The 26083-nt window shown below is 54.4% G+C and overlaps 2 protein-coding genes across 5 annotated transcripts in view; one reads left to right on the top strand and one right to left on the bottom strand.

Annotated features, from left to right (window-relative positions):
- Window positions 1–3321, top strand: part of Casz1 (castor zinc finger 1) — a 146791-nt gene extending 143470 nt beyond the window's left edge. For both annotated transcript variants that reach the window (XM_021636204.2, XM_021636201.2), the window contains one exon: window positions 11–3321. In XM_021636204.2, coding sequence (XP_021491879.1) covers window positions 11–1104 — 1094 coding nt within the window. In that variant the 3' untranslated portion in view covers window positions 1105–3321. The remainder of the gene's footprint in view (window positions 1–10) is intronic.
- Window positions 3322–9417: 6096 nt separating this feature from the next.
- Pex14 (peroxisomal biogenesis factor 14) overlaps window positions 9418–26083 on the bottom strand; it is a 139652-nt gene continuing 122986 nt past the window's right edge. For all 3 annotated transcript variants that reach the window (XM_060379068.1, XM_021636211.2, XM_060379067.1), the window contains 5 exons: window positions 19906–19991; window positions 16886–16988; window positions 15683–15780; window positions 12696–12787; window positions 9418–10662 (listed from right to left, as the gene is read on the bottom strand). In XM_060379068.1, coding sequence (XP_060235051.1) covers window positions 10209–10662; window positions 12696–12787; window positions 15683–15780; window positions 16886–16988; window positions 19906–19991 — 833 coding nt within the window. In that variant the 3' untranslated portion in view covers window positions 9418–10208. The remainder of the gene's footprint in view (window positions 10663–12695; window positions 12788–15682; window positions 15781–16885; window positions 16989–19905; window positions 19992–26083) is intronic.

Here is a 26083-nt window from a genome sequence, read left to right as displayed (position 1 = left end):
CCCTCCCTAGGGAACACCATCTCCATGCCGACGGCCTCAGGGGCTAAAAAGCGCTTCTGGATCATCGAGGACATGTCTCCCTTCGGCAAGCGGAGGAAGACGGCCTCCTCTCGGAAGATGCTGGACGAGGGCATGATGCTGGAGGGCTTCCGGCGCTTCGACCTCTACGAGGACTGCAAGGACGCAGCCTGCCAGTTCTCGCTCAAGGTCACCCACTACCACTGCACGCGGGAGAACTGCGGCTACAAGTTCTGCGGGCGCACGCACATGTACAAGCACGCGCAGCACCACGACCGCGTGGACAACCTGGTGCTGGACGACTTCAAGCGCTTCAAGGCCTCGCTCAGCTGCCACTTCGCCGACTGCCCGTTCTCGGGCACCAGCACGCACTTCCACTGCCTGCGCTGCCGCTTCCGCTGCACCGACAGCACCAAGGTCACGGCGCACCGCAAGCACCACGGCAAGCAGGACGTGATCAGCGCCGCCGGCTTCTGCCAGTTCAGCTCCAGCGCCGACTGCGCCGTGCCCGACTGCAAGTACAAGCTCAAGTGCTCGCACTTCCACTGCACCTACCCGGGCTGCCGCCACACGGTGGTGGGCATGTCGCAGATGGACTCGCACAAGCGCAAGCACGACAAGCAGGAGCGCGGGGAGCCCCCCGCCGCCTCGCCGGGCGCGCCCGTCGGCCTGGACGGCTCGCTCACGCTGGCGGCCGAGCAGGGCTCGCTGCTCTTCCTGCAGACGGCGGCCGCGGGGCTGGGCCTGCTGGGGGACGCGGCGGACCCCGGGCCGCCCGCCGCCGCGCTCGGGCCCCGAGACGGGCCTGCGGCGCCTGCCCCCGCCCCCGCCGCCGCGGCCGGGGAGTCCTCCCAGGAGGACGACGAGGAGGAGCTGGAGCTGCCTGAGGAGGAGGCCGAGGAGGACGACGAGGAGGACGACGACGACGAGGACGACGACGAGGAGGAGGAGGACGACGACGACGACGAGGACCTGCGCACCGACTCGGAGGAGTCGCTGCCCGAGGCTGCGGGCGAGGCCGGGCCGCGGACCGCGCTGGCGGCCCTGGCTGGGCCCGGGCCCGCGCCCGCCGCCGCGTCGCCCTAGCCGCGCCGCGCCGGCCCCTCGAGGAGCGCTCTGGATGCGACCCCTGTGCACAGCCCCCGCCGCGCCGCCCCGGGGAGGGAGGCGCCCTGCCCCGCCGGTGCTTCCGGACCCCCGGTCCGTCTCAGGGCAGAGGCGGGGACCCCCTGGTGCTCCGGGCGCGCCCTCCCGGCCCGCGCGGCGGGTGTTCAGGGAACAGCAGGTGCTGTGTCGGGCGGCCTCGCTGACCTGCGTTCCTCCCGGCCCCACCCCCCGCTCGGGGGCTCCCGCGGGGTCACCGGGTTGGGGGCAGCAGGCGCCGGTAGCATCTGGCTGCCCCCACCCCCACCCCGTGCAGCTAAGACCTCCCCCGCCCGGGGAAGGGTCGCCGAAGACGGTCGGCATCAGCCGGAGACACTACAGACACGAGGAGGGACCGGCCCGCGCGCCTGCGCTCCCGCCGAGGGCTGGCGACGGCCGGGGCGGCTGCGGAGGTCAGGCGCCAGCCCACCCGCCAGCGAGCCGAGCCGTGGCCCCAAGCAGGCACAGCGGCCGGGCCCGGAGGCCGAGGGTCCCCAGCACTCTGGTGCAAGCAGGAAGGATGCGACAGTTTTTGGCTTTAATAATCAAAATAGAAAAAAAAAACCCAAGAAAGTTGTACAGTATTTTTTCCTGTAAAGGTTATTATTCTACATAGAACAAAAAGAGAAGAAGGGGGTTTAAAAAAAAAAAAGAGAGAGAGAGAAAAGCAGGTGGGTGCAAGAGAGCTCCAGACCAGCCCTGGGATTGGGGACCTGAGTGCAATTTCTCCTGTGGAATTGTTTAGCATTTATTTGAGAAGCCTCGTTCGAGGCTTTGTCTTCACACTAGCACTGATGGGGGCTGCGTGATTCCAACTTTTAACTTGAATTTTGTAGAGACGAGGAAAAAAAAAAGACTATTCTCTTGATACAAGTTTGTAGCTAATTTAACATTTGAGGGTTTTTCTGTTGGTTATGTGTGTGGCTTTATAGGGCTTTTTTTTTTTTTTTTCTTGTTTCAGTTTTGTTATAATTATTTTGTTTGGGATGCTTTTGTGCCGGTGCAGCCCACCCAGATTCCGTTCCTTTTCCAAAATACCCCTTTCCTGGAGGCCACGAGGCTCACCTGCAGGCACCGCGCCAGGGCCTGCTCGGTCCGCAGTGGGGGCCGGCTGCCCGAGGCCAGGCTTGGGGTGTAAACCTGTGCGGTCCAGGTTCTGGCCCATCAGGCTGGGGACAACAGGCTGGTCCAGCCAACAGAGAGGGGTCTGGAGCCCCACCAGGAAGCCCCCTCCCACGGGCTGCAAGGGGGGAACCTGCCCAGATGGGACAGTGATTTTATCTGTGTGCGTGTGTTCGTGTGTGTGTGTGTTGTGTGTGTGTGCGTGTGTGTGTGTGTGTGTGTATGTCCTCTTGGCTGCCCACAGGCAGAAAGCCAGGAGCGTCTGAACTGGAGAGGGAGCAGGGAGGGCGCAGAGGTGAGATGAGAGTACCCAGTTCAACAGGAAACACGCTGATCTCTGAACAGCCCCGGCCAGAGCCGCCATGCTGCTGCTGAGAGTTCGCCCAGATTCTGACCTACCGCGGGACCCTGCCTCTGTGGAAGGGGGTTTGTAATGGAAAAATAAAAAGATAAAAGATTTTAAAAAAACAAAACATTTTTCAATGTAGCAAAATCAAACAGAAAATTTAAAAGAAAAAAAAAAAAGAAGATGCGGAGAGCGCGAAGCCTAGCCTTCTGTAAGCTTCATATTGCACATTAGGACTATAAGCCATTGCTAGCTCATTTTGAATTTTAATGTGTAATTTTTGTTTTACTTTCTTTCTGTGAGGAAAACGATGCCTGATCCACCGATGCTCTTTTTAATGTTTTATAACTATGTATGTGTATATATATAAATATAAAAGTAATATGTATGCACATATGTGTGTATATATCTATATGTATATACATATATAGATATAGAGAGATATATAGAGAGGTTTTGAGACAAAAAAAAACAAAAAAAAAACTGCAGACCGTGAAAGAGAACTGAACAGCGCGTGCTCTGATTACTTGAATCTGGTCTCCTCGGCACCTGGTTATTAAGAACTGAATATTTTTCCACTTGAATTTAGTGCTATTAGAAATTTAATATATGTGTTTTATTTATTTGATTTTTTTTTGCATGACTGATGCAAGGTTTGACATTTTCACTCAATAAAAACTGGAAAAAAACTATCACGTTATATTTTATTTTTAAAATTATCCCCAGGTGGTTGGCCACGACCCACTGTGTGGGGTAGCCCAGACGCAGCCAGGATCTGAGTACCAACCCAGAGAGAGGAGGAAGGAGTTGGCCACCTTAAAGCCCAGCAGGGCAGGGGTGCAGGAATGGACTAGTTTTGCCTCTGGGCATAAGGTCAGGTTCTCCCACTATTTGCTAGAGAGATGATGCAGGGCTCGGGCCTTGCTCCTCCCCTCAGCTCCACCTGAACCCCACCTCAAGCTCAGTAGCCACTGCTGGGAGGCTCACCTGGCAGTGAAGCCTTAAGCCTCCCCAGGCCCTAGACTCTGGCCAGCCCCCCCACCCCCCCGTGTTTTCTCTGAGGCTGCAGGACTGCCACTTGGCAAGGCGATCCCTCAGCTCCTTCCTTCTTCCTGCAGGGACCTGCCCAGTCTGGGAACAGCATGTCCCGGAGTGCTGGGTGGCAGATCCACAGGTGCAGGGTCTGCGGCCTTCACGCCAAGGCCTAAGCTGCTGGCCTGGTGGAAGTAGGCAGAGGACAGCTCTGGAAGCTAAGCCGAGCTTGGGCCAGGCTGGATGACAGCGCAGGCGCCACGCAGCTTGCAGAGTTCACGTGGCCTCTACCCCAACACTTCCAGCTGGGGACCTGCCTCTCCATCATCTGCATCACGCCTGCCCCACTCTGAGCCGGTCTGCCAGTGGCCAGAGCTGCCGAGGCCTCCAGAAAGACACCTGTGAGAGCCCCCCCCCCCCCCGCCTTCCCCACTGAACAACATCACACTGACTTGTCAAACTCCTGCCACAGGGAACATTGTGTCACTTTCCCAAGGGTCTCAAAAAGCTGGGTCCGTGCAGTGCACCCATCCCCTCGCTGAGCGTGGGTCACTCGGGCTCCGGCCAGCGTGGGTACCGGGAGCAGAGCACAGCCTCGCCCAGGGGTGCCAGGCTGGGTGTTTCCCACCCCAGAGCCTCTCCTCAGCCCGGCTCAGCGCGCCCTTCCCTTTCTGCTTTGCTCCTGGAACTCGGCCCACAGGCTATTTACATAAATATGTTTGTAACAGACATGAAAATAGAGACTTTTTTTGGTCTTATTAAAATGTTCAAGTTGGAACTCGCCTGTTGTTTGTGGATATCTCCATTCTGTTAAATAAAACAGTGACTAATTTATGGGATAAAACACAAATTCAACAAATTAAAGCCATTATTGGAGCTTCACCAGTCCTGGTGGGCTGCGTGGCCTCCCGTGGGGCCTGAGGGGAGGCAGGGAGCCAAGCTCCAAGCTCAGCTGGTGATAGGCTGGTGGGCGGCGTGGCCACAGGGCTCCTTCCCGGCACCGCACAGTACCATCAGGGCAGGGCTCGAGGAGTGAAGGCAGTTTTGGGGGTAGACTCATGGGGCCCAGAGGAGGAGGCTCACTAATCCTGACTGGCCTCCCAAAATAACCCCACATCTCCTGTCTCTGGGCTTTCTGGGCCTGGCTAGACCTTGGCAGACCCACACCCTGGGGACGACAGAACCAGCTTCCCAGCAGCCTTCAGGCAGCGCCCAGGGAAAGCACTGTCTCTGCAGAGAATGGGTTGCTGACCCTGAAGGCCAGGAAGGGCACACACCCGTGTCAGGTACATGGGCCCACTTAGGTGGTGCTCCAGCCCTCCCCCCAGAGCTGGGAGGGGAGGAAGCTGCTGTGGTGGCACCCGCTCCCGGGCCCAGGCCCCATGAGGTTCCCTGTGGCTTGTTGGATTTGATACAAAGTGCTGTAAAACATGTTTTTGTTCTGGGGTTTCATTAGCTGTGGTGGTGTGACACTTCAACACCCAAATTGGGGCAAATTCAAGAGTTTTGTAACATCGAGGAATGAGTTAGAAGCAGCTGTGCAGGCTTGCAGTGCATGTTTGTGGGCAGCCGCCCTCCCAGCCAGGGCTGGCCAGGGTGCTCCAGCAACAAGGCCAGCTGCTGGAGGAGGCCTCCCCCCAGCTCAGGCGGGGGTGGGGTACACAGTACAGCGCCCTCCCTGGACAGTATACCCAGGCCACTGGGCAACACGGCTGTCTATTCACTGTCATGAGAGGCGGCTCCAGCTCCTCGGGTGGCTCTGGCCTAGAGCCAGGACACAGGGATAAACACTGCTAAGGACAGGGCAGGTCTCCAAGCAGGCCCCCAGAAGCTGGAATCTGGAGACCTTGCAGAAGTAAAGGGGGTCACCTGTGCCATCCTTTCTGGCAGAGCCGTCCCACTTAGGGCAAGTGGACCGAAAGTGAGTTCAGGAGGTGGCCTCCATGGGATCACATCCCTACTGGGAGACACTCCTCCACCAAGGCCTCCCCCGCACCTTCCAGCCCTTAGCCTCGCCCCAGCTTTTGGGGGAACCAGCTGGCACACCCTGCATCCATACAGGGCCCTTGCAACAGCAGTGCCTGAAAATGACGCCAGAGGCAGGCTGACCGGCCAGCCAGGCGTGAAGCCAAACACGCCCAGGTTGCCAGGGCTTCACTTAGGTTCCTGGGGCTGCAGGAACGGCTCTGCTGCTAAAGCACTTGCCCTGCAAGTACAAAGACCCACGTTGGATCCCCAGAACCCACATAAAAATATTGGGCACGGTGGTACACACCTATAATCCCATTGCTGGGAGGCAGGAACCGGCAGATCCTGGCCAGTCAGTCAAGCCTGACCAGTAAGCTGCAGGCCAATGAGAGATGTCTCAAAGGAGGTGGACAGGGTCCCTGAGGACGGCGCCAGAGGCTGTCTCTGGCCTCCATGTGCACATTCTGGTGTGTGCACAAACCTACCAACCAAAGCAGTTTAACCAGAAGCAGCGGTCGCTCAGTCCACCAGCCATGGCAAGGGAAATGGCCCCATGACAGTATGCCAGTATGCCATGTTGCTGTTGGCAGGGGAGGGAGGCTTGGACACTAGTGTGTTATGTGAATTCCCCACTTCACTTTTCAACTTAGGGTGGGTTTGGTGGCCGCCTGTAAAGCCACGCCCCGCTGCTCCTCTTACTTGGGGCTCCTTTCTCTGTCTTTCGAGCTGGCTAAGTCCTCACTGCTACAGCCCCTTGGGTAGCTGGGACAGAAGGCACATGCTACTGGGCATCCCTGTCCCTTTAACGTCTTCTCGGGTCTCCCCACGCAGCAAGGAAAGGCTCTAGGCATCTCCTTATAAAGCTTCAATAAAGCCGCCCTCTCCCGGAAGGCCGACTTCAAAGCCCTCCCAGAAAGCAGCGAAGACCTGTTCATCTTTCAGGAAAAATCACCCCAAGATGCAGGCTGAACTCTCAAACTCATTTTGATGAAGAGTCTTGGGGTTGTGAGCTGAGAGCTGGGCTGTGCAGGCAGGGACGCAGAAGCAGTAGGCGCCTGTGGCTGTACGTAATGTGTGTAATACCACAGACAGGTCACCTGGTGGAAAGACCCTGAGGTGGCAGCTGACATCTTTCCTTTAGCCACTTGGCCAAACAGGATGGGTCTGGATGGGAAAGACCTGTGCCAAGACCAGAATTAGGCTTGAGGACAGTAGCCAGGACCCACCTGCCAAAAAGACAATGAGGCATGGGCCCCACGCCCAGAGAATACTCCACATGCGTGGGACCTCCCTGGTGCCTCCCCCTGGAGCCCGGGACCTTCTCCGGTGTCCCACGAAGTGTTTAGACCAGGACAAGGCAGCCCAGAATTCAGAGTGCTCCTGAGAACGACTCCAGCCCGCCTCCTCCTTCCCTGGGCACTGGGGCAGTGGCAGGACAGTCGCTAGAGGAGAGGCCTTCCCAAGACCCTGGAGGGCCAGTGTCTTCTCAAGTCTGGTTGGGCTGCAGAGTAAGTATCGGGTATGAGGGCCCCAAAGGACAATCATCGACCACTCTTCTATCAATGGGCAAGCCACTCAGCATGAGGAGGGTTGCATCATTAAAAAACAAACAAACAAAAAACAGTAAGTGAGGGCTGGACAGACGGCTCAGTGGTTAAGAACACTGCTCTTCTAGAGATCCTGAGTTCAATTCCCAGGAAACACATGGTGGCTCACAACCATCTATACTAAGATCTGATGCCCTCTTCTGGTGTGCAAGCACAGATGCAGATAAAGCATTCATATACATAAAATAAATAAATATTTAAAACAAAGCAAAAAAAAAAAAAACAACAACAACAAAAAACAGTGAGCGAGTGAGGCAGAATCCGGTAAACACAAGCCATAACTCAGCCATCCAGGGGGAAGGTTCCTCTACTCCCAAGTTTTTCCTAAATACATGTATTTAAGCACGCACACAACAGAGAAGCCCAATATTTGGGATACAAACTTAGCAGTCCCTGGGCATTCCTTTTCCCCACCAGCAGCGCCTGGGAGGCCTGGTGCAGGCCTCAGACAGACCCCAGCGAGGAAGTCTGTGTCTGCCCTCCCACCCCCAACCTCTTTCCTCCCTGGGTGGCACTCTCCACCCTGTCCTTTCTGTACTGCCCCAAGGTAGCTCCAATGAGTCACCCTGCTCTGGGGGAGGCCAGAGTCTGATGGGAGCTTGTGCAGGGGGGAGGGGGTCAAGCCAGCTGGGCATGGTCTACAAGCACTGGGGTTCGTCCTCTCCCAAACGACACTTTATAAAAAGACATCGTAATTGAGTTTAATAATGTACTCCCTTCCAGAAAGGGCCTGACAGGCGCTGCCTGCTGTTCACTTCTGCCCCATTCCAAATATTTTTACCTTATTTGGATGAAATGCATTATTTTTCTAATGAAAGGCTTTTTTTTTTTCAAAGGACCGTTTCCCCTGTCCAGCAGCCGCCTTTATTAGGCAGCCCTCACGCAGTTTTGGGGAGGGGCTTCTCTCTCCCTGAAGTCACGCCAGGCTGTCCTCAAAAACTGAACCCAGGTTTCTGTCCCTTCTCTTCTGAGCTGGAGCTCAGAACCTTCCAACCTGGTAACGCCCCAGGTGGGGAGAACTGAAGCACAGACTTCCTCTCAGGCCAGCTCTCATGTCCCCAGCAAGCAGAGCATTGTGGGGTGGACGAGGCTGCCATGCTAGCACTCCTGCCCCAGCCCCCACTGTGGCTTCATTTCTGTCCCAGGGCATCTGTCCTTCTAGTCTTTTCTGGTGCCCGTTTGAAGGGACGTCAGAAGTTACAACAGAAACAAATGGTTTCTGAACCAAAGGGGGCTGTGTTCCCAGGATCCAGGTGTTCCCTTCAGGAGAGGGGCATGGCCCAGTCCTCTGATGGCCCACCTCAGGTCTACCATCCCTGCCTCCTCACACTGGAACTCCTTGGGGCTGCTGGGAGAGTAAGGTCCCCTGGCCATGCAGCCTGCTCATCCCCAGGAGTGAGGAAACATGGCTTCCTAGGGACATGAGGAGGCAGGGACAGAGAAAACCAGTGAGCATAGGGGAAGCTCTCGCCAGGCTCTGCTTCTCTCTAGGGACCAGGTGGCTAGAGGTCCAGTCCTGGGAATTCGGTAAGGTGATAAAGGGAAGACCAGAGACAGAAAGAGGAGAAGGAGGGAGGCATCTTCTGGGATAAGACATCCCAGGCCACACCCCTCAGCCACGATGGTATGACCTCCCCTCTTGGTGGCCTGCAAGGCCACTTGAGGGGCATGACTCCACCTGCTGCGGTGGCCACATCACGGGCCCACGACCACATGAGGCACATGACGGGACACTTGCCCCCGGCTCCAGGCATGACCAGCCCTGGGTGGAAAGAATTGAGAGTGTCCCTTGGAAGGTGCTCCTCCTGCCCCAGCTCTCTGGTCATAGCTCAGCACACTGTGAAGGTTGAAGGGAGACAGGGAGGGCGTGAGCGAGCGAGGGACTGGCAGAGCACAGACAGGCTCCTGGGGAATGCGCATCCATTTAAGGAAGGCAGCTCATCCCGCAGCACCAGGTCTATATACAGTAAGGAGTCCCTTCCCTCCTGCTCTCAGGGGAATGTCGCCCTCCACAGACACCAGCGCAAGGAAGGAGGCCCTCCAGTTCTGGGTGAGTGCCTCTGACAGGTCCCTGGGAGCCCCTCATCCCTTAGGGCCCTGCTCTGGTGGTCACCTGGTGGAGCTTTAGCTGAGACCCACCTCAGAGGCACAGCAGCTAGCAGATGAGGTCAGAGCCAGGAATTAAATATGGCAACTCATATTTATTACAATTATGTACAGTCATATCTTATATTCTGAAATCTATACATGATCACATAAATGAACATGTGTTTCTCAGTGGAAGGACAGACATGGCTGTTGGTCAGGAAGGCCCTGCTGCCTGGCTCCACCGCAAGACGTAGAGCATGCCTCGCCACCGAGCAGCCAAACCACGACACAGCAAGCGAGGATGGTCTTGTGTGGTGAGGACAACAGGGCAGGTGGGCTGAGCAGGTGCCCAAGGGCGGCATCCGTCAGCCAGGACCTGGTAGTGGGGAGGCTGGGTCCTGGCAGGCCCACACGATGAAGAGCAAGTCCAGAGCCCTGGCTTCTGGAACAGGCAAAGAAGAAGCCACAGGCCAGGCCAGGGCACAGTGGGAAACAGCAAGACCAAGGGGGCCGCAGTTCCCCCTGCACTGAGGTGACAGGAGGCAGGAGATGACATGAGCTCTGGCCATGCATGGTGTCAGCTAGTCAAGATACTCAGAGGACACACCTGGACAAGACACCTGTCCAGGAGGGGGCTCGGCAGGGGCTTGAGTGCAGAGCTCCCGAGTCCTCCGCCTGGCTTGTGGACAGCCAGAGCCACTGGGGCTGGGGCTGGGGCTGGGGGAGGTGTTTGGGAGGCTGGTGAACAGAAAGGCAACCCCACACTGCTGCATCCGAGGACAGCCCACCCCTACCTGGGTTGCCGGGCCCCCTCATGGAGGCAGAGCCACGGCTCACGCCCACCTGCCACTGATGTCCTGGGGAGCAGGGAAGGCAGGCCAGCCCTAGTCTCGCTCACTTTCATTGCTGGCGCCCTCTGGCCGCCTCAGCTTCTCTACCTGCTCGTTGATCTGCCCGTCCCCACCTCGTCTGTCCTCCCTCTGTACCCCAAGGACGTCCTCTTCGTCCACATGGCTCACGTCATCGTCCTCATCCTCCTCGTCCTCCTTATCCTCCCTCTTCTCCTCCTCCCCCTGCACCTCCATCCTCACCTGGCCCTTGACATCTAGCACCCCTTCGCCCTCCTCCTGGGGGCCCAGCAGGTGGTATGTGGCTGTGGAGCCCTCAGGACTGTGGCTCTCCTTCCCAGGAGAGGACGAAGTGGACTCGTTGCTGACGGGGGAGATGTCGCTGCTGCTGTGGTGGTTCACGGCCGCGGGGCTTGAGGGTGATGGAGACTTCACTGGGATCTGCCAGGAGGGGATCTTCGGGGCTGATGGGGAGGGAGGGAACTGCCTCCTGGCAGTGGAAGAGGAAAAAGAGGTTGGTGACAGGGTCTGGCTCCAGTGTCACACATCCCCTTGGTCCCTGATCCCTGAAGGCTCAGTGATGCTGAGTTTCTCCAGAGCCACAGGCCAGGAGACTGGATAGAGTCCCTTTCCTTTTCTTTTAAGAGTAAAGCCTCAGCCAGGCTCACTGTCATATGCCTGTAATCTTAGCACTCTGGGAGGCAGAGGCAGGCAGATCTCTGTGAGTTTGGGGCCAGCCTGGTCTACAAAGTGAGTCCAGAACAACTAAAGCTACATAGAGAAACCCTGTCTCAAAACAAAACAAACTAACAAAAAAACAACCAAAACAACAACAACAACAAAAAGAGTAAAACTTCTGAAGCTGGGTGTGGTGATGCAAACCTTTAATCCCAGCACTTGGGAAGGCCAGGCAGGTGGAGCTTTGTGAGTTCAAGGCCAGCCTGGTCTATAAAGTGAGTCCAGGACAGCCAAGACTACTCAGAAAAACCCTGTCTGGAAAAGCTAAAACCAAAAAATCTTCTAAGAGTAAAGCCTCCGGCCCACCAGAGGTCTCACCAGCCAAGCTGGGCACCGGAAGTGTGCCGTATTGCCCAACAGTGCCCTAATGCAGCCTTGCCTCACAGCAGGACAGGACTACCTGCCTTGACAGCTGCTGCTCTGCTAGCTGGGGGCCCAGCAGACTCTGGAGCTTGCCCCACCCCCACTCAACAATGTCCCTGCTCCACTCCTGTGACCAGACGGGGAAAAGAAAGGAGGCAAAAGGGGCCAAGGCTGGAAACCCAAGAACCCCCTGGCTAACGTGCCTATGATCTCAGCAAAAGGCAGCAGTGGGGAATCCTAGCTACTGCCCAGGGGGTCAGAGACAAGAGCCCTTTGCTGCAGACCTCGGAGCCCAAGCTTTGAGCAAGAAAAAGCCAGCTCTCCTTCTAGGCCCTGGTGCAGCAGACAGCCTAGACTGAAGCTCAATCCAGGACAGACCTGGGAAGTTGGGTCAGTGTGGTCATGGCTCAGAAATGCAGCTCTCTGATATGAAATCCAAGAGACAGGTCCTCCTCCTGCCCAGGTCTGTGTCACCTCCCACACTGGCCACAGAGTCAGCCTTCGACCCCAGAGTCAACCTGCTGGCATATGTACCACACCCTGCCCTGCACTACTCAGTAGTATGAGCAAAAGAAACTGCTGTTTCCTTGGCTTCAGGGTCACCTAATGGCCTGCAACTGTCCCCTAGCCACAGAGGCACTCATCTTGTAGGTTTAAAAGGACAAAGACTTCTAAGAGCAATCCACAGGCCCTGCCTGGATTGGCCACATCTTTTGTAGAGATACGGCCCCCAAACTCAAGATGGTGAAGTGGGAGGCTTTAGGACATGTGTTTCTCCAGCCTGGGCTCCTCAGAGCACCCCTGACCCTATCCTTGCTGCTCCCAGAAAGCCCACCTTGGGTGTCATGGTCTTGCCTTACAGGTCCTGAGCCCTTGGCCCGGCAGACACACATGCTGGCACAGCCCGCTGGGGCACACTCAGGTGGACTGACTGCTCACTCCAGCTTCCTGAACACTGCACTTTCAGCTTTAAAGTATGGCTGCTTCCCAATCAGGGCTGCCCTGGGAACAAGGTGCTGCTACTTCGGGGTACACCAGGAAGCCTCAGGAGCACAGGGCTGGTTCTGCGGATGCAGATCTCACACCCCGCAGCCCTCAACCTGGAGAGGTTACTAGGCTCAGGGAGCGGTGGCCACCCCAGGCGCCCTGCGTCAGTAGGTGACATGTACCACAGAGAGCTCAGCCTGCAGGTCCTGCTCGCTGCCTCAATACTGTCCCTCTCAGACAGTCACCTATTGTGCAACACTATGGACCCTGCCCCCGGTGCGGGAAGGCCCCTTGGGAGGGAAGGCAGGGGTGCCTAAGGTCCGGTTCTTCATCTTCCAGCTCAGTCCCTCCTGGGACTGCTGGGCCAGCCCACAAGCCCCTCTCCCCCGCCACGTTGACCTTGGGTAAGACAGAGCCCTGGGCTTCCTCTCCTACCGGTTCAAAAGAAGCCCTTTCAAGGAGTTGATTTCCGATTTGAGCTCATTAATGTTCTGGGACTCCAGGATCCAGTTGGTTGACGTGGTGGCCTGAAAGTCAGAACACAGGTAGTGAGGGTCACGGTGGTGCCGGCTGCCAGCCCGGTTTGGGGCTGGGGACTGAGGAGGAGCCTGGGTGGGACAGCAGCTGCAAGCCATTCTGTGTCCACTCTGCCAGCGTCACTCCTACCTGTCTCAACACCCTACACCAAACAGTCCCCAACCCCTGTTTGGGTGTACAAGGACGCTAAGAAGTCATTACATGTTCTTAGGTGGCTACAGGATTCATGTGTAAAAGCAAAATAACAGAGAAGCATTCATCTGTCCCACAGACACCAGCAGTGTCTGGAGCGGTGGGTGATGTGTCTGGGGGCAGTGGGAGGGGCTGCTGTAGCCATGAGAATCTTTCATGTCTGTTGAATATTTGAAGCTTTTATCAAAACAACCACTAACAAACACAAGCCAGCTCACAACAACCCCTTGTTGAAAGCTCGCCTCCCTCAAGAAATCAGCACTAATAAGCCAGGGTACCAGTCCCGCCCGAGGGCACCTAGGGAGGTGGCAGACAGGGAGACCTGAGCACCTGCGCAGCCACGGCTCTGCCTTTGAGCAGGCCAAGAAGGCAGCCTCACCCTAACACAATCGCCATGCTTCTCACTGCTCAGGGTCTCTGGCTCCTGGCTGGGACCTCAGGTCACCAGAGGCTTCCCGGGGTCAAGGAGGTTGCCCACGGGCAAATCCCACTGTCAGCAAAACCACCTGTGATCACTCCACCCAACCTTATCCACTCTTTGGGACAAGTCGAAGCTGAGTGGGGAGGACTCAACCTGGTCCCCAAAGGGCAGGGGCAGGGCACTTTCTACCACTAAACCTTGAACCACACCGTACTGTGTGAAGAGAAAGGGCCAAGCAGCTGTCTACAAGTCGGGGTTGTAGGTGGCCCCAGTGGGTCTGTGCTGCGAATGTGTGAAGGCATGAGAGGCAGGAGGCTCTCCCCAGGCGCTGAGGGGACAACCCCGGATCTTCCCTGTGAGCCCTGGTTTCTGACACAGGTGGGGGCACTGTAGGCCAGCCTATATGGCCACTGGGCACACCCCTGCAGAAAGAAGCCTCTCAGCTGCAGGTGTGAGGAAGAAAGACCTGGGCAGTCTGGGAGGGAGCGGGAAGCAGACCAACATCCTCACACACATCCCCACAGGGTCCCGACCCCAGACCACCAGACAGCTAGGCCCCGGGAGCCACTGTTCTGGCTTCTCTGAGACCTTGAAATCTACAGCAGCCCATTAACAAGGGAGCAGTTTTCACTCACTGGCCACAGAGGACTCAGATTTCCAAACGCACATGGTGCCAGATGCCAGGATTTAGAAATAAAATCTGACATCTGGGGCTTTTTAGCCAGTCTCTTTAAAAAACAGTTGTAGCAAACTCACAGGCTTCAGTTTTATGTAGGATTTTAATTACTTAAAGCTCTTCTTTTCATTTTTTACAGTGCTCCAGTAGGAGTTTGGAAGGCAGATATAAAAACTTACATTACAGCTGAGAAAACATAGCTGGAGTCTTTGGTTTATAGGGTAACAGGAGTCCTCACACACTGTGGGCCTGAGTGCCAGGCCAGAGCCCCACTTCAGCAGGGAAAGGTTCTCTGGGGCAGGAGCTATGACAACTGTGGACTCTTCTAGACAACAGCAGGCCCCAAACCAGCCAGCCCCACCATACTCAGAGCTCAACACGTGGTCTTCATCTCAGCTTAGGGCCTGAAACAGTTTTCCAATTTCCGGAATAGCTGCTGGCCACTGGCAGGCCACAGATATGAATGATAACAGTCAGGTGGCCACACTCCCTTCCTGCCTGCTTTCCGGCTGCCTGTAATGGACACACAGTCCAGCAGTGGTAGCACCCAGCCACCCGAGCAGGAAGTGAAAAGCCTGTGCGTGAGATGAAATGGACGCTGGGAGGGGGCTCTTGGGAAACCTTACTTACAACAAAGACCCCAGGCTCTACCAGAAGTGCAAAGATGTTCAGTTTCCTGGATTTCTTGGTAAAAATATTTTCTCGTTTTTTAGTCTGCTGCTTTTTCCAAATGATGGCATCCTTTTCCATGCAGCTGTAAAGAGGGGTCAGCAGCCCTAGAAGCAGCTCAGGTGGGACCCTTCAGAGGAGCCAACACATGTCTGTCTAAGATAATGAATGCCTCGGGGATGGCACTGCCACACCCAATGCTGAGGACCTGAATCCTGGGCTCTGGCTGGTACCAGGCACCACTCTTAAGCACAGAAGCAGTGCAACAAGGTAGATACTGGTCACAGCTCCATTTTACAAAGACTCAGAAAGGTGTAAATAACTCACCTGTGGTCAAATAGCTAGCAAACGGGAGAGCCCTCACTTTTATCCCAGACTGACTGATCCTTCAGTCTGCTGCTGAGCAGACCGCTTCAGATCTGGGTGGCAAGGCCTGAAAAGCACTTTTGTCAACCCTACTCAGGATCACCTGACTCCATGAAGTCTGGGTCTGGAGAAGTGCCCGCTGCATGGCAAACCCAGCGCCTTAGGCAGGAGGGGAACTAGAAAACTGCCCAGGGTGCATTCTCCTCTGTTGCCCGGGCTCCTCCTCTGCCAAGCTGTGACCTCTGGCCCAGCCTTGCAGGGGCATGCCTGTCATCAAAGGCCAGCCAGCAGAAGGTGGCTTTTCCTCCCTGCTGTCAGGAGGTGGCACAGAAACAGGAAGGTTGTCCTTGATAGTTGTGTGCTACACCAATGCAGTGTGGTGCCTCCCTTTTTCAATGAGATGGGTAACGTCAATCCCTTATGGGTCACCCTATGACAGAAGGCAGTGAGTGGAGGACAGTCAGGCACACAGGAGACAGTACACAGATCATGGAGGACCAGGGCTTAGAGCTAAATGGAACAGACCTTGGCCTTGGGACCCAAGTGTCCAAAGATAAGTACCTTGGCGGCGGCCAGCTCATGGGCCAGCTCCTGGACCTTCTGCTGCTGCTGTCTCAGTAACTCTTGGACAGAGGCCAGTGTCGTCTGTACCTGAGTCACTAGGGAAGAAAGCGTCATGTCTGGTAAGTCAGTGTCCAAGGTTCCTTCCTCGCCCACACACCTGCAAGCTGCTCGCCTCCCTGTTACCTGTAATTTATACCCCGATGATTTATCTGGGGCTGGGGTGATCCGCCCGCACTGTGTGTAACCTCTGGTGTTTCTACTTCATCTCTCCATTGTGTGCTTGTCCGCGGTCAACAGTATATCCGTCCAAACCTCTCCCCTCTAATTACGCCTGGCTGGGACGTGCCTGAGTTCTCTAGCTCCCAGCATGCTCTAATCATTCATCTCACTGCCCTCACAGTGTCTAGGGTAGCTTTAGTCCCAGGAGGGCTGAGGCTCAGGCTGCTGCCATATCCAGGAATGGGAAAGGCAAGTCCCATCTGCAGTGGTTTCTCCTGTTCTCTATCGACCACCATATGTCCCGTTGAGGCCTGTAACTACTAGGAGCCCCAGACTCCTAGGAGCAGTGGTCCATGGGACGGATGAGTTAGAGGGCTCCAGACACCTCTACACAGGTGCCAGTGAGGGGCGAGACTCCTGCCTGGGACAGGTGGCTCTCTTGCCTGCATCACTCAGTAAACAAGTTCATAAGGAGAAGAGCCACCTCTGCCACAACAGGTCCCAGCTAATCCGGGCCATCACTGGGGCAGCAGGTACTGAGTGCCACCCCTGTGGAGTCGATAACAGAGGAGGTGGCAGGGGTCCCGGGAGCCACAGTAATTACAGACTCTCTTGACCCTGCATTGGATTCTTCGAGGGAAGGGGGAAAATCACTGAAAACCCCCCTGAAAACCTCATAGAAGCAGAAATTAAAAATGAACTTTACAGCCCTTAGAAAGGCTGTCATTTTATTCCCCTTATTAATATTCTGAGGTTGGGAGCCTTTCCGTAAAAACATAATTAATTGAGGCCGCGCCGACAGTAAACAAGCAATTTCAAATTAAACCGAAATGACGGCGGCTTCATTTGCAAATGTGAACAGATTCTCAGAGCAGATAAATGAAGTCACCACAGAGTGGAGACGGAGGGAGAGGGAGGGGCCGAAAAGGGGCTGCGTGAGGACGCTTTGAGGGGTGACTTGATGGAGTCATTAATCTTTACCTGTCTGGGCCACGCTGCCACTCAGCTCGGAGAGACTCGCCGCCATCCTCTCCAGCTGCTTCCTGTCCTCTCGGCCTCCTAGGATGAGGGGCAGCAGGTACTTCTGCAAGAAGTGGCCAGGTAAGGAGGTGGCCGGCACCAGTCTCTCAAGAGCCCACCACCCAACTTGCCCTGATCTTCTGCAGCTTACTTTACAAAAGATCCACACGCTCCGTACTAGAAAAGAAAGTGCTTGAAAAAGTTAGAAGACTGAGAGTCCAGCCTTGGAAGAACTTCCACCTGAACAAGGACAAAGACCAAAAAGAAATGAGCCTCCAGGTGTGGCTACAGGTGTGCCTCGAGCTATCCCTTAGGCCTCAGAAAGGCCTCTCTTTGTGTGGGAGACCTTAGTCTTTTCCCTTAGGTTTCTTAGATACAGATTTCTATGATGATTTTAAATACCGTTTGAAAAGTGCTAAGGAGAGACTGCAGAAGGACGTGCTAGCAACTGGCCCTATGGGTGGCTTCTGGGAAGGAGAGCAAGGCCGCCTTTCGAAATCTTTCACACTTTAACTCTGCGAATGAAACAAGCTGCCTTAGCCATCCAGACACAGCATTAGATCTGAGTAAACACTATATATTACTGGAGAAACCAGAGGAAAACCAACAGACTTCTGGGATCATTGATCCTCCACGGTGGGGATAAGGCACGCACAGCGGAAGCCTACTACAGAGGTCACCGTCGAGTCTCTAAAGAGCAGAAGGGGCTTCCCTCACAAACAGCCTATAGCCTTCCAGAACTGAAAGACAGGAGACACAGGAAGCCTACGCTGGTGACTGCAGGACCACCAAACAAGGGTATTTAGAACCATCATTTAGGGAGGCAGGGGTACAGCTGGTGACCACCTGTAGGGTGTGGGACAAGGGTATCCAACAAGAATTGGAGGTAACAGGTGTTAGGAGAAGGAGGAGAGAACTGTGCTTTGCCACCACAGTCTGGGTCCTGGAGACCTTCTAGGTGCCCAACCTAGGGGCACGCCAACCTGAGAGCACACCGTTTCTGCCAAGCACGCGAGCCTGGCAGGTGCTCCCCAGAGAGAACTTAGGTTCTTAGTCTATTTGGGTCCCAGACAGGTAAAAAGGGGGACTGCTCTCCAGCACAGGTTCTGAACTAGGGAAGAAAAGCAGGTCTCACAGGGGCTGGCGGGAGAACTCATTTCAAGAGAGACTCAAAGGGAAGATTGTCACTCAGCATACGCACAGAAGCCGTTTCTATTTTGCAAAGTGCTTTGCAGCCACAGTTTGAGTTATTACCCACAACTGAGCGAAACTCATCAACTGCAGCCTGATGTTTCCCAAGTATAAAAGTCAAGAAATTCTCAGCTGCATAACCAACTATCCCCCATTCCTAAGAGCCAAGAGCAGGGGGCGCCGCCGCCACCACTCTGCTGAAGCTCTGCGTCAGTACAAACAAGACACCCCCCACTCTTTCTAACCTTAAAGAAAGCTGCTAACAGCTGTTGAAGACACACTTCTGTCACCATTGTGACCAACATTTCAATGTTTCCTTTCTTTCTAAAACGGGCTGGTGGCCAGAGCTCCAAGGAAACAGATGGCAACCTCTGTGTCACATCTGAACCAAGGTGCCACACCTCCTATTCTCTGCGGGGTGGGGAGGTGGGTCACTGGCAATGAGCCAATCCTGTGCTGCTCACAGGGCCGAGGTACTTGTGAACTCTGTGTTGGTGCTTAGCTTGCAGCAAGTGACCTCAGAGAGGCCGCCCCACCGGAGGCTCCACAGCAGCTCACCGCAGGAAGTCCCACGCCTGAAACACTTTGCTTCTGAATTTCTGAGCAGAGATTTCTTATTCTGGCAACGGACACTACACTGAAATGTTATATTCTGTCACAACTCTGTCATTAGCTTCTGTATGAAACTAGGAATTCGAGAATGCCAGGTTTAAACACGTTTCATGCGGAAGCCTGGAAGTTCAGGAGAGCCCTTTAAAAAGAGTCACTAAATGCAGGCTGCAATGGTGGGAGGCCTCCAGAGAGCATGCTCCTCCACAGTACGCAGGCCTGGATGTGGGGCCATCCTGGCTGTACAGCTTGCAGACCAGTCTCTACATCAAGGCCAGGCCTTGCCACTGCTGGCAGGAAAGGAAATGTTTGTTCAGTGCCTTCAGCTCTGCTGTGAGCATCAACTCTGCTCTTGAGGGCTGGCTGACTCACAAGGCCCAGGGAAAACCCGCATTTATACAGAAGCTACCACAATCCCCAGAAAACAAGAAGTGGCGCCCCGAGCTCACTGTAAACACCGGGGTGGAGCAAGCGCATTGACGGGGCTTCCTGAGTGCCGGCAGGCAGGGAGCCAGCGCTGCTCTCGCATTATTCCGGGACCGACTCCGGCCCCTCACGGCAACTGAGGCCAGTTCTGCAAGGGCCATAAGCCAGCATACCCAGAAAGTGCGTTAATATACCTGACTACTGAGCAACACTGCACTCCTGCCGTGCGGTCACTGCTCACCATGCTTGCTGGCGCAGCTGGGCAAAATCATCAAATCAAAGCCTCTCAGTGCTCGCTGTCTGAACTCCTCTACTGACTGTTGTACCCAAACTGAGGACTGATGTGGGTGGGCACACTTTCACACTTCTGCAAAGTCAGACCATCTGTCTCAGCCCCATCTTATGGAGGGAACTGAACTCTGGTTCAACACTCGCAGCTACGCGCCAGTGTCCAGGCTCAGAACCACTCAGTTGTTCCACCTCTAGTTTACACACTTCTCACTGGTGCCAGGCCCGGCTCTAAACACCTGGGCCAGCCTCTGGATCGTGCTGCAGGTGGGATCCAGGGCGGAAAGGTGAAGCAGCAGTGCTGTGCGCCCTCACGCCTCTCCTGCTGCGCTCCCATCTTCCACCACAGCCACTGTGCTCTGGGCCAGGCACCCACTGAGTGTAGTGCCTCTGTAAGTAAGCAGGGGCCAGGACAGAGGGCTGAATGCCATAGGGCATAACACTGTGGCCCCTGGGAGGCAACTTACCTTGTACAGCTGGTGAAAGCCAAATGCAATTCCTGCCATGATGATGGCCAAGGCACCGTAATCTCGCCATCTGGAGCCTCCAGAGCCTGGAGGTAGGAAAAGAAGAAGAAAGTGAGGACAGGTTTCCAGCTTCCCTCCCCAGGATGTCTCAGTGGGCAGGCAAGTGAGACACACAGCTGTAGAAAGCGTCATGTGGTCATCACAACGTCCACTCAGCTCTGTTCTCTCTTCTTCCCAGGCTCCCAGAACCACCTGTCTCATTCAAGATGGAAGTGACCTGACATGAGATGCTGGGTATGAGCTATGAGAGGAAGCCAGCTATGAGCTGTGTGTCCAGCTGTGGGGGTCAGAAGGCAGAGGTGATGTGAGGACCTTGGGCCTGGCCTACGAGGTCACGGAACAAGGGATCATTCTAGAGGCTAGTGTGTGCCCACCCACAGAGCAATAAGCCAGGGCCACTGTGACCTGGGCCTCCCTGCTCGCTCAGTCCTTAGTCTCTGAGGACACAAAGTCAGCAAAAGACTAACAAGGCAGCTTCTCAGGGTACCAAGGGACAGGGCAAAGGCCTGCGTCCTGTGTTCAGAGTGGGTGGGGTGGGGAAAACAGTCAGGGGCCCAAGTACTAGCCCACAGCAACGGGTGGCAGGGAAGGGCTCAGAGGAGGAGGTGCCACAATCAGAGCTCTATAACTCAGGAGAACACTGGTTTGCCCCTGGGGCAAGCCAGTAGTGGGGGACACTCTTGCAACAGGCACAAAGCCAGATCAGGGCCCGGAAGTTTCAGGAGTTCTTCTAAATTTGCCATTTTGTTGAGGAACTGGAATGAGCATCCAGTGTTCACCTCAGGGCAGGCTCCTGTCCAGTTCACACTGGCCAGCACATACAGGCCCACTCAAACTTTACTGTGTTTTTCCTTTCTGTAACTGTGATCTAAAACAGTAAATAAAAAATTCCAGAAAGGAAGAACCCACAGGCTTTACACTTACTCCACTCACAGTAGCACGATGGACTCCCAGCCAGCCAGCGCTGGCTACCCGGGGCACAACTTAGCTCTGTCCAGCGTGTCCACGCTGTATATGCTACTTGCCCATCACACGCTGGTTACCATCTTGGCTATCAGATGGACTGTTTCATTATCTCAACACGAAATCTAAGTGAGCCTTGTTTCACTTAACAATGACCTCAAAGCAGAGACACTGATAACTCTGCCTAAGAAAAAACCCAAATGTTCCCTTCAGAGAAAAAAGTTCTCAATAAGAACAAATCACACACACACACATATACACACACACACACACAATGCCTGACTGCCAAGATCAAGGATACAATGGGGAGGAGGGGTAAGTGCCTTTTTTATAGCACACTGTCATAGTCACACTTTGTCACTGTTAATCTTACTATGCTTAATCTGTAAATTAAACCTAGCACAGCTGTGTATTCACAGAGGACCCAGCCTCAGGCTTTCACTGGGGTCCTGGAAAGTGTCCCCTATGAGCAAAGTCCCCACAGTTCCAGATGAGAGTCTACTTGCCTACGAGAGGTGGGTTCTCCACACTCCCACAAAGGATTCACAGAAGAAGTGGGGGGACTGGTGGATTTAGGGTATGAAATCTGGCCAGCTCTCTCCAGGCCTCTGGAACAGAAGGCAGTAGGCCTCCTCTCAGGGGAGCTGCCAAGAGGAAGGACAGAGACAATGGTGGGCACACTTGGCAGTAATGGCTGAAACACTGTCCACAAGGTGCCCGCCAGGCTCTGCTGAGAAGGTGAGTCTGGGAGAAAGGAGGGACAGGAGCATTGTGGGAACCCTCAGTGGAGGGCTGTTACCACTGGGCCTTTGGTGCTTCAGAGAGTTTTCCTGCCCCTTCCTTCCCTCTCCAGCTGGGCCTGCAAGTTCAGGTACTGGCCTCCATCTGCTATCTCAGGACCAAAGGAGAGGAGCAGGGCTTCATGTAGGCTTGTGGTGGGATGTGGGCACAGAGGAGGGGTTGTGGGTCTGTGGCCAGCCAGGGAAGCCAAGTCACCATGATCTCTCCTACCTGGGCTACTGAACAACGCTCTCAAGAGGCAAGAGGGGATCACCAAGAATGTCTCCTTTACTACATAGTCACCTGTACTCATTATTTCCCCAACATGGCCCAGTTCATCTTGGCCACAGTTTTATGGGAATCTGGGAGTTTTGCAATCAACATAATGGCCTTTCCCAGCCTTCAACTCCCATTGTTTTACACATTCTGATGAGACTCATAGTTTAAGCATAAAGTAGCAAAAGCCAATCTAGTGTAAAGAGGCATTCTCGACCACAACAGCAGCTGTCCATAGCTCCTTGTGGCTCTTCCCAAGAATGTTACACACATGTAAAGCACAGGCACATGTCTGAATTCCCTCTTCTCCCCCGTTTCTCATGTCTTTCCCGCAGCTGTCCGTGTAACCTCCCTGCTGGCAGACCCTGAGCTCATCTCCAGTCTGTAAGCATACTGCAGACTTGTGCCAGCTCCATCCAGGCAGTCCGAGCCCCCAAACTTCACAAGGACATGGGTCAGAAGAAAGGCAAGGTTGTGATTCTGACAGATGCTGCCCGAGTCCCTCCACAGAGTGGCGAGTCCACCCGCCACCCGGCAGTCAGTGTCTGTTCCAGCGTGAGCATCAGATGTAGGTTCTGCCAGTCCTGTGGCGGCAGAATGGTGCTTCCCTCTGCTTCTCCTGGGCACCCATCTTATTTCGTCTACATTTTCCTTTTGGCATAGTTGTCGTTTTTTGGGTTTTTTGTTTTGTTTTGTTTTGTTTTTACCATTTTTCTATTTCATTTTTTTCCCCTCCTCACTTTTGAGAGACTTTTTATACAACATAGATGTTAGTCCTTTGTGACAGACTAAAAAATACTTTCTTTTCTTTGGTTTCTACTCATGGTCTCAAGCAGCATGCCGATGGTGTGTGTGTGTATGTTCAAAGACGTTTGCCAGTGTTTTCTTTTGTGGGTTCTGGGGTTTGTGTTACAGTTAACAAGGATGTCCCCACCCTCCATCTGGACTACACAGTGATACCCAGTGAGGCGTTCACATCTGAAAAGGCCATCCTGTGAAGGCAAGGACTGCCTCGCCTGCTGTGGGGCATCCCTGTGTGAGGCAGATTCCCTCTAGTTCCATAGGAGGCTCTGAGACTCCTGAGGTGGGCGAACCTCTCACTGGACCCTGGGATGCAAGGTCTCTGAGTCCTGTGTGGGCTTTTCCGTTGCTCCATCTTTCTCTTCTAGCCAGCTCTGCTCTCCATGCCAGATGCAAGATGCAACCTCTATTGAGTGGAAGTCATTTTTAGGAGAAAAATGTGGTGGAAGAGTGATTTCCCACACTTTGAGAGGTCCTTGTTCCAGAGGGACTATCAGTCTATGCAACTCTAATCCCCAGAGAACACCTTCCCGTGGTGCTGCAATCAGCAAACCACATTCACCGTTACCTCTCAAATGGCCACTGGCCACTGAATATCCTATGAGAAGGCAATTGCACTAGGCTGAAACCCAGACCCCAAGCCTGCTGCATCAGCTGCCTCCCACATGCACACCTCCCATGCTTGGGCAAGCGCAGCCTCTTTCTGCTGACGTTGAGACCCTAAGGCCAAGCGGCCGCCAGAGCTTGTAATCTGGGAGCTCAGACCCTGCACAGCTGTCCACCGTGTGGGAGCTCTGCCCTCCCCAGGCCGGAGAAACACCTGTAGTTCCTTGGCAGCTCACCCTTCACCCTCACTGCTGCCGCATTCCTGCCAGGCTCGCGTTAAGAACATTTTATTGCCCCCTGGTTTTCATTATTAATGAAAAGGGACCAGAATGATCTTTCCTAAAGTTCAGAGAGTCTATAAAGACTAGAAGCTGAAATGCCATTTTACTCGTTTTAGAGATGTGTGATACAATTCTGTCTGTGGCAAAATGAAGAGAGGAAAAATTCAGCTGCAAAAGCCTTTTCCACTGCGTGGCTTCAAGGGTAAGAGGCTCCATTTAAGTAGCACACACTGGCTCACCCCTCCAGCCCCCACCATTGGCCTCCTGCCCGACGCCCACTCTGAGGAAGGGTCTGCTGAGTGCAGATGTCTCCCCAGTGTCCGAGAGCAAAACACAGGGCTAGCAACTAGAAGGGTCCAGCCGGGAAGAAACAGGAGATGAAAAACCTTTTAAAAAGATGACTGCATTTACTTATACACTCATCTGTGGATAAGGGATGAATGAACACATACATGTGAGGATGCCAGGAGACAACTTCTCTGAGCGTGTTCTCTCCTTCCACCTTGTGGGTCGCAGGGATCACACTCAGGTCATCAGGCTTAGGGCAGGAGGCTGCACCCACTGAGCGAGCTTCCCAGCGTGAGTAAGCTATACTCCTGGGGCTGCAGCGATGGCTCCACAGTTAGGAGGGCTTGCTGTTCTCTCGGAAGACAGGCGTCTGGGTCCCAACATCCACACGGCAGCTTACAGCTGTCTGTAACTCCAGTTCCAGGGGATCTGATGCCTCTGGCCTCTGAAGACACTGCACTAGTACACACACACACACACACACACTGAAAAGTGATAAAAATAATTGTTTTAAACTGTACACTAACTAAAAAAATTACCTGGTAGCCAGGTAGTCAGACCTATAATCCTAGTATTTAGGAGGCTAAGTCACAAGGATCACAAGTTGGAAGATAGCCTGGGCTACATGACAAAAGTGAGAGTAGAAAGCTGGAGAGAACAAGAGCAAAAGCACCCTGCTTCTCTCAGACCCTGACCCCTGGTGGCTCTTTCCTGAAGGCCCCATCACTGAAATGGTGGAGTGGAGAGCACCTGAGCGTCTCTGGGCCTAAGTCACAACAGAGGTCAGACAGTACTGGCACACACCTTTAATCCCAGCACTTGGAAGGCAGAGGCAGGCGGATCTCTGAGTCCGTGGTCAGCCTGGTCTAGGACAGCCAGGGCTACACAGAGAGATCCCTGGCTTCAAATCCCTTGCCTTAAAACAAACAAACAAACAAACAAACAAACAAAAACATGGTAGGGGACAAACAGCCTTGGCAAGAAGGAGTAGGGCTCTTTGAAATTTGACACCCCCGTCAACACCTTTGAAGCACCCTGAGGCAGCGTGGGCACTGATGGCTGCATGGAGGTCTCCTGCCCAGAGGCTCAGGATTGGGGTAGGTGTGGGGACACTGGCCTTGGGGAACATCTCCAAGGCTCTTCAAACACCAACAAAACCAGAACCACTAGTTTCACTATACCTCCATTAACACAGAAATCCTCTTAGCACATAAGAATAGACAAAAGCAGGCAGGAAGGCACGTAAGACTGCAGGTACAACACAGCCAATTTGAGCTGAGAAATACGGTCTCATCAGCTCCGGCAAATGCTCATCAGCAACAGCCCTGGAACTTGGCATGCGATCATGCTGCTGAGACAACACACTCCAGTGACTGCCCTCGGGAGGCTGGCAGCCCAAGCCCAGGGCAGGGCAGCAGCAGACATCCGCAAGACAGCTGCTCTTCCCTCCCTGGTCATCAAGGCTGGAGCTGTGTCTCTACAGAGGTGGGCCTAGCTCCTCAAAGCAGCCCGCCAGCTCCACTCAGAAGCCACCCTGAAAATTAAATGCCAAGACAGGCTCACACGGTAGGGTCCTGGACAAAAGCCAATCCACAAATCAGCACCTGCGACAGTGCGGAGTCACTGGGTCTTTTGCACAGACAGCAACTTAAGGTACTGCAGGCCAGGCTAGGCCAGGCTGGCTACAGCACGAGGTACACAGAAGCCCCTGGCTGTGGCTGGCAATGTGGAGAGAGGGAAAACTGAACCTAGAGGCAGTACAGTAAGGCTCTGTGCGCAAGAAGTAAGCAGCGCACAGTTCAACTTGAGCTCTTCCACACGATGCTGATTTCTGGCAGCTTATTATTCACTGGGCGTGTTATGTCACACATGAAGGCAAAGAACCTTCATACCCAGTTGCCAAGCAGCAGTCACAGCGAACAGGTCCAGGCCTGGACTCACACGTACTTCCAGTGAGACATGATCTTCTCCATTTCTCACGGGGCTATGATACTACCAGCAATGTCCTCTTTAGGCAGAAAGGAGAGTGAGCAGTGTATCCAGATCCCCTCATCAGACCTGAAGAACTATGAGCTCTGAAACCAGCTGTAGTGTAGACCCAGAAACTCAGGGCTCAGCCCAGA

The sequence above is a fragment of the Meriones unguiculatus genome, chromosome 3 (assembly GCF_030254825.1).
Source record: "Meriones unguiculatus strain TT.TT164.6M chromosome 3, Bangor_MerUng_6.1, whole genome shotgun sequence".
In the NCBI taxonomy this organism is placed as follows: Eukaryota; Metazoa; Chordata; class Mammalia; order Rodentia; family Muridae; genus Meriones; species Meriones unguiculatus.
This window is presented reverse-complemented; position numbering and strand designations above follow the sequence as displayed.